The sequence below is a fragment of a genome, unplaced genomic scaffold (assembly GCF_019419815.1).
Source record: "Pyrus x bretschneideri cultivar Hongxiangsu unplaced genomic scaffold, Pyrus_bretschneideri_v1 Contig105, whole genome shotgun sequence".
In the NCBI taxonomy this organism is placed as follows: domain Eukaryota; kingdom Viridiplantae; phylum Streptophyta; class Magnoliopsida; order Rosales; family Rosaceae; genus Pyrus; species Pyrus x bretschneideri.
This window is the reverse complement of record NW_025999397.1, coordinates 314638-322542: the sequence shown is the minus strand read 5'-3', so window position 1 is coordinate 322542 and position 7905 is coordinate 314638. Positions and strand designations below refer to the sequence as shown.

At 35.7% G+C, this 7905-nt stretch overlaps 1 protein-coding gene across 2 annotated transcripts; it reads left to right on the top strand.

Annotated features, from left to right (window-relative positions):
* Positions 1-2173: 2173 nt before the first annotated feature.
* Positions 2174-7834, top strand: LOC103942000 (probable magnesium transporter NIPA6). 2 transcript variants are annotated; one of them, XM_009352197.2, is made up of 10 exons: positions 2175-2530; positions 2647-2703; positions 2927-3017; positions 3125-3285; positions 3374-3501; positions 3647-3784; positions 6206-6298; positions 6394-6511; positions 7301-7424; positions 7520-7834. In XM_009352197.2, the coding sequence occupies exons 1-10, from the start codon at positions 2410-2412 to the stop codon at positions 7731-7733; spliced, it is 1245 nt and encodes a 414-aa protein (XP_009350472.2). In that variant the 5' UTR covers positions 2175-2409; the 3' UTR covers positions 7734-7834. The 2 variants fall into 2 exon arrangements, with proteins under 2 accessions (XP_009350473.2, XP_009350472.2); XM_009352198.2 differs by lacking the exon at positions 2647-2703 and having other exon boundaries at positions 2174-2530.
* Positions 7835-7905: the final 71 nt, after the last annotated feature.

The following is a 7905-nucleotide window of genomic DNA, read 5'->3' as shown; positions in this document are numbered from 1 at the left end:
CCTTAAATCCACACCTATTGGAGAAGACGGGATCTGGGTTGCAGGGAAAGGGGGGATGAATATGGGTTTTATTTTTTTATTTTTTATTTTATTTTTTTTTCTGGGTTGCAAGTTGGGCTTGGATTATTGGGGGGGGGGGGAGAAGATGGGAAGTGGGTGCGCGGAGGAGGTGGAGGATGGGTGCAGGGAGGGACCATGGATAGGGAAGATGACGTTGGGGGGGGGGGGGTGAGGGGATGGATGGGGAAGATAATGAAAGGGGATGGGGTTTCGGGGGGTGGGTGATGGGATCTGGGTTTAGTTTAATTTTTATTTTATTTTATTTTTTTAATATTTAATTAATATTTTTTTAGTTTTTAATAATATTTTATTAATTTTTCTGAAAATTTGATATTACCCCTTGAAACTATATTTTCCTCTACTAAAACCCATCTCCTTTTGTTTTCTTGAATAAAACCCATTGACTAGCCTTCAATTAAACAAATTCTTAAATTAAGTTTGACTTTTCAAATTGTGTATTTTTCGAATGCCTAAACTACCCCTATTAATACTTGGATGAGGTTTTTGGATCAGTTACTTGTTATATCCATTTAATTAATTTTATATATTTTACAAAATAATTCATGCCATTCATTGTATATTCAATGTATTAACTTTCAAATTGTTATAACGTGCCAATTGAAAAATAATAATACTAATTTCATAATTTTGTGCATTACATATATAAGTTAATTTACCTACCAACACAACAATAAACCTAAAACAGCTTCGGCTAATATTCCAATCCCTAATACACAAAACAAAAGCTATCTGTTCCGCACAATTCTTACCTACAAAATAGTCTAATTTACCTATTACATCAAACCAAAATTTAAAGGGTCTAGTTTACTTTCAAAATGGTCTAATTTACCTACATGATTTATGTGCATTAGATTAAAAGTTTATTTAATTGCCTACAAGCACAAACCCACAACATTCGAACATTATCTAATATCACTAATTTTTTTTTTTGGAATAGATAAATTAATTTAAATGTAGGTAAATTAGTATAATATTAATAAGTAGGTAAATTAGTATAATATTAATAAGTAGGTAAATTAATTTAAATGTAGGTAAATTAGTATAATATTTTATAAGTAGGTAAATTAATTTAAATGTTGGTAAATTAGTATAATATTTATATGTAGGTAATTACATGATTCAAAATGCAGGTTTATTAGTATAATATTTTATAAGTAGGTAAGTTAATTTGAATGTAGGTAATTACATAATTCAAACAATATTATTTTTTCCGTACAAGATTGTCTTTCTCTTTTAAATTTGATAAATTAATTTATATATGTTGCTAATATTTATGATACAAGAAAGGTAAAATATCCATATGGATTTAATTGCTCATCATAATTAGGATGAGTAATAACATTTATTGACCAAATTAGGATTCTATGGCATAAGTTGTAATTGTATTGTAATAGTTGGTTATATATTTGTCTACATGGTAGGCTATTTGAAATTTGGGTTTTATTTGAATGTTTAAATTTAGATGGGTTTTTATTTGGAAAATAGGAGTTTCAAGGGTCTATATCTAAAGAATCCTTAATTTTTTTAATAAAAGGTGGGCTCGTCTTATGCCACGTCAGTATTTAACAGAGGAACTGATAGATAACTGACGGAAGGTATAACATTGCAATAAAATTTGAAGATAAGGTATGACATTGAAATTTTGTAAAGACGAGATATGAAACTGTTAATGACCTAATAGTTAAACTAGTTTTTTTGTAATTTATTCTAATTTGTTTTATAAAAAGAGAAAGGTAAAATAGAAAATATAAAAGAATGGGATATAAGGGAATAGAACGAGGGAAAAAAAGAATCATAGTCCAATAGCAAAGCTCAGGTACGGGAGGTAGGGCTGCAGACTGGCAGGTGAGAAATCACGCCATCTCTCCCCTTGTTTCACGTTTCACATTTCTTCGCATTTGAGAGAGCCGATTCGCAGAAATCAGATCCATCTGGTCTGGTCAAAAGTCAAACCACACACACGGTGAGAGTAGGAGTAGTCTACCAATTCCATCATCCAATTCCCAATTTCTCAATTTCTCAGTTTCTCAATTCCCCAATTCCCCAATTCCCCAATTGTTCTTCTTCTGAGTCGAATAAAAAGAAAGAAAATTCGAGGGTTTGGGTTTTGATTTTGGTAATTGGGAATTGTGGGAATTGTGGGAATTCTTGTATGTAGAATGAGTGTCGCTCCGGCTCCCGCTCCCTCTTCCACTCGCAACCCCACCCATTTGGTAATTTTACTACTCCTTCCGCTCCATACTTCTCTGAATTCATAGCTCCAAATTATTACCCTTTCCCTCCCCTCCTCCCCTCCCATCCCTAAAAATAATATATATAACCAAGCCAATGTACTCAAGCAATTTGAAAGGCTTCATCTTGGCCGTCGTCTCGAGCGCCTTCATTGGCTCCAGCTTCATCATCAAGAAGAAGGGTCTCCGCCGGGCAAGTGTCAACGGCCCTCGAGCCAGTATGTTCATTCATTTTTTTTCTCTCAAGACAGTTTCCTTGTATATTTATGATGATATGACTCTGTTTGATGTTAATTTTTCTTGTTTTCTCGCTTTCGTTGTTAATGTGTGAAAGGTGTGGGAGGATATGGGTATCTGTTAGAACCTCTATGGTGGATAGGAATGGTAACAAGTAAGCTTTCCTTGCTCCTGGTTCTGCTTAATTTAATTAATTCTAGGGCTATGCTGTGGTTTTGGAAATTTCATTTAGATTGAGGTTAAGTTTTATTCCCACTATTTCATTTGAGTTGGAAAATTTGACCCCTTCTATCTTCAATTCATTTTTCCGCTGCTAGACGGGGTTGGATGTTGAATATTGCATGTTGTTGATCATCGTAATTTTGGACAATTTACAGTGGTTGTTGGAGAGATAGCCAATTTTGTAGCATACATTTACGCACCTGCTGGCCTGGTCACCCCGCTTGGTGCATTGAGCATTATTGTTAGGTACATTTCATTTCCCAATTTTAGTACATCTGAATACACCTATATTTGTATATTTCAATCGTCAAACCATATTTCTGACAAGTTCAACTGTGGATGCATATGTGTAGTGCTGTTTTAGCGCATTTTTTGTTGAAGGAGAAACTTCAGAAAATGGGAATGTTGGGGTGTCTTTTATGCATAGTGGGTTCGACTGTGATTGTACTCCATTCACCTGAAGAGCAATCTCTCAGTTCCGTCGAAGAAATCTGGGAATTAGCAATACAACCTGGTACGCTCTAAAAGGTTAATAACTAATGGATGCTTATTTTCCTCTTCTTTTTTCTTCTCTTCTGATTGTTTCTCTTTCTTGCCTTCAGCATTTCTTTTGTATACAGCCTCGGTGGTAGCTGTAACATTAGTTCTGATGTTGTTTTGTGCTCCCCGCTATGGCCAAACCAATATACTGATTTATACAGGAATCTGTTCTATAATAGGATCGTTGACAGTGAGTTATTCTACCACTATAGCCACCTTTTTGTTAAGATAACGATTTCATCAATATTGTTTTTTCATCGTGCACAAAAATTTACCATACATCACTTTTAAAGTAACGTTGGCTCTCTCATCTGATTAGTTGTTCCATATTGCAGGTTATGAGTGTAAAAGCAATTGGGATTGCTATAGAACTCACAATAGAGGGCACCAACCAGCTAAAATACTTCCAAACATGGATTTTTGGAATGGTTGCAGTTACCTGTATCATCACTCAATTGAATTATCTGAACATGGTTCGTATCTTGTTATTGTCTATTATATTGCATCATGGTAGCTTTGTGTTCTTTTCTTTTTTATGTTTTAAGTATGTCTCAGATATTATATGCATCTGTGTCTCTCTTATTATGAATATGGAATTTTTCTTCAAAATTCTGAGAGATAGTAATTACTGTGAACACGAAGTTTAAGAAGACTGATTATAATACATGCCTTAATTAGTAAAATCACTCTTACAGAGTTACAACTATACCTTTCATAAAAAAGAAACCCTGCAAGAGTCAAGTTGAAGAGAGGAACCCACTACTAATTCTTAGAGTGAAATTATTTTTTGTGCCCTTCTCCAATTAAAATATGTTTATTCTTTGGGTAAATTACATGTCATCCCTTCAAGTTTGGGTGCAATTACAACCTCATACAACATGTTTAAAACATTTCTGTTTCATACGTTACTTATCATTCCATTTCAATAGCATACATCTGTTACATAATCTGATAAATTAACCGTTAAGTGATGACACATCAAATATAAGGTCCATATTTTTAGTGACGTGGATGCAAATTTCCAGCTTGCAAATATGGGCCCACATCTTATCCACGTCTTCTTCTCCAGCAACCTCTATCTTTCTCTTCATCTCCATCTTCCACTCTGTAGTCTCTGAGCTTCTTGGAAGTTTGAGTCCAGTTTCCGTGTTTTTGCTCAAATTGGAGGTGGATTCATCACGATTACGAAGAATGAGAGCTCATTAAAGTGTATGCGTATGAAAGCTCATTAAAGCTCGTCAATTTGAACCATGAAATCCACCCAGTTTTGCGTTTTTGCTGCTTAGAACTCCATCCCACATTTTTCATCAAATCCCGACTTTGCGTTTTCAACCACCAAACCAGGCAAGTACATTTGGAACAGCCTCACAAAGAGCAGAAACACAGCCACAGTACAAATCCATTAGATATTGGCTTCAATTCATCATCATCTTCTTCTTGTACATGAATAATTAATTAGGGATTGGCTTAGGCCTTACCTCAATTCAAAGCCCGACTATGCCCAAAAAGTACCATAAGAACAACAAATTTATTTATTTTATTTTTTTTTCTGGGTTCTTCTTGGGATAATGAATTCCAAAAGTTTTATCAGTTTTCTCACCTCTTTCTAGGTTCATCTATCTCTAATAAATTTGTTCAAACAATTTTTGGCTCCTTCCCTATTACACTGCCCCAACCCCCATGCATAACCCAGATTTGAAACCTACCCACCATAGACTTTCTTTCTCTTCTTGTCGATGATGGATCTGTTGCAATTCGGCCAGGAATCGAATTCCCTGTGACTTTGGCACGTTTCTCGAACAAATTGAGGGACTTGGGTTGGTATGGTTTCTCGAACGAATTCAGGGACTTGGGCTGGAATCAGGAACTGGGTTTTTCCCTGGGACTTTGTGGGGTTGCTGGAATCCGGGGTGGGGTCGACAAAGCTTGTGGCTTAGGGTTTTTAGAAACAGGGATTTGGGGTTGAGGCCCAAAATCTGTGAGCTAAATCCTAGGCTGCAAGGATTATCCTGATTGTTTTATTATTCATTAATTGAGGTGTTTTTTTTTCAATGAAAAAAATGGGCCCTCGTGATTGCTTCTAAATGTGGTTGCATGATTCTACTTTGTTAGTCTTTGTATGGACTATTTATCATGTTTAGGCCCTCTGAATTAGTGGTTTTTTTTTTCCTAAGCTTTGGAATGCAAAGTGTTATTTATAGATTGTTGAAGGAAGAGAGGTTCAGATCTTAAGCTACCATTATACCTGAACTAGAATAACGGAAGAATCACCCTGAAGTTTAATGCATTTTTAGAATGAACTTTATACCTTCATAAGTTAAAGTACAATTGCTTGAGGCTTTAATTTTTGTAACTTAAACATCCCCTCTTAACATATTGTTAGCTAAACAAAGTGAAACACCAACATCAGCAAGTATTTGCAATAGACACAAGTGTCTTCTGGGGAAGGAAGAAGGGGGAAGTCTAGAGGTGTGCTGTGATGACTGTGTTTCAGGTAGTTTGATTGGAAAGAAATAGGAGGATATTTAACACTTAAGGGAAGAGGATGAGATGATGTTATTCGCCAGAAGAGGGCTAGAATTTTGGCTGTGTACAGTGTAAATCTCGTTCTCTGCATGGAACTTTTACATAGGAATTAATATAATCTTGGTTTCACATTCTCATAAAAGAAAAGTAATTCGAGCAGAAATTATTCTGCATTGTATTGGTAATTAAAGCAAATCTGTACCCCATCCAACTATATATGAAGTTTATCGAATATTTTGTTTTTGCGTAAGCATGCGAATGTATGAAGTGCTGCATTCATCACCTGTATAAACCACTTATTAATCTTTTCTGTTTTGGTCAGAAATGTGAACTTTTTAGCTGGTTGTCTAACTCTGGTGTGGTTGCAGGCGTTGGATACTTTCAACACAGCAATTGTTTCTCCGATATATTATGCAATGTTCACATCTTTTACAATATTTGCCAGTGCAATAATGTTTAAGGTATCATCACGTCCTCATGATGTGTTTTTGTGTGTGAGCAAGAGAGAGAGACTAACCGTTATGTTATAAATCTAAAATGCATACCCTTTTGTTAGGATTATTCGGGTCAAAGTGTGAGCAGCATAGCATCAGAATTTTGCGGTTTCATCACTGTGTTATCTGGGACTGCTATATTGCATAGTACAAGAGAGCCAGATCCACCTTTAATTACAGGTTTGTATCTTGGATGTCTGATTGCATGTCATTTTGAAGATTCTTAGGTGTTAAATGGAGACTGACCTGTAATTTAGAAGCTTAGTGCAGTACTGTTTGTTGACAATTACCTCCAATAGTTTTCCCCCTGTATTGTCTGAGTACAAGTGTTGAAATTTGGAACCAAATAGTTATAAGATCTTTTGACGTTTTCAACATAAAAGCTGAAGCTTAGCCCAACCAATATGGGACAAGTACTTAATAAGATCCATACTGGGGGTCTGGATTAGTTTTCCCCAGTATTTCAGAGTTGAGACTTCCTTATGTTTTCAGGATTGGCATCCCTGTGTGCTTCAGTTTCTTTAGATTTTGGGTTGTCCTGCCATGCTATTTATTCCAATCGGCATGCTGTTGTTATTTAGTCTTGTTCTTGTGCTGTTGGCTTCTATTTCGTTCTTTAGTTGGGTAAATGTTCAAAGGGGAAGGCCAAAGTTTGGTGGTTTACCAGAGTAACATGTTTCTGAAATAGAAAAATTTATTTTGATGACCCGTTGTGTTATAAACACCATATTTGAGAACATCAATGACTGATTTTGATGGTGAAGCGGTTGTGATCGTTATGCACATCTTTAAAGTACAATACGCAGTGTTGTGCACCATCATGCGTGAATATGATTCCTGGATGAATTCTGCATGTTTGAGTTGAAATTTTGCATCCTTAAATTCCTTGGGCAGTAATACTACTGCCTTCAATGGTGTGCATTTTTCAAAAAAAAATGTTTACATTTTTCTTGAATCTGAAACATGCAGATTTGTACACACCATTATCTCCGAAAGTATCATGGTACATACAAAGCAATGGGGAATGGAAGCAGAAGGATGAGGATGGCACGGCCCCTAATTTCATCACTATTCTTCGGCAAGACTACTTCAAGTAATGGAATATGCTTCCGACATCGAGTTCTTGGTTGCATCTCATGACTTGAGTGTGAAATGGTACCTCAATTTCATCATGTTTTTTTTTTCCAGCTTGAAAGCCAGAGGTATGCTTGGGACTCTAAAAGTGCTTTGGCATGACTGTGAAGTAGCTCTCGTGCATAGAAAACCAAGCAGAAATGTTTTGCTGCGATTTTTTTCGGCTTTCCATTCAAATTTTGAGCGGTGTGTTGTGGAATTGTCAAATAGCCATAGTTTTAGAAGCGACGTCTTCATTCATTCATTCTCTCACCACACGAGATTTTAGTTTCAATCCTTGTAGAGAGTCGGACGGATCCTTCTCCGGCTTATAGCTTGTAATTTGATCTGACTCATCAATGTAATTTAATTCAATTGCTTTTCTTACTATCTATGGTTGAAATAACAGCTTGATGTTCTTTGTAAATGACCATTTAACAACCTTGAGACCAATGCAAAAG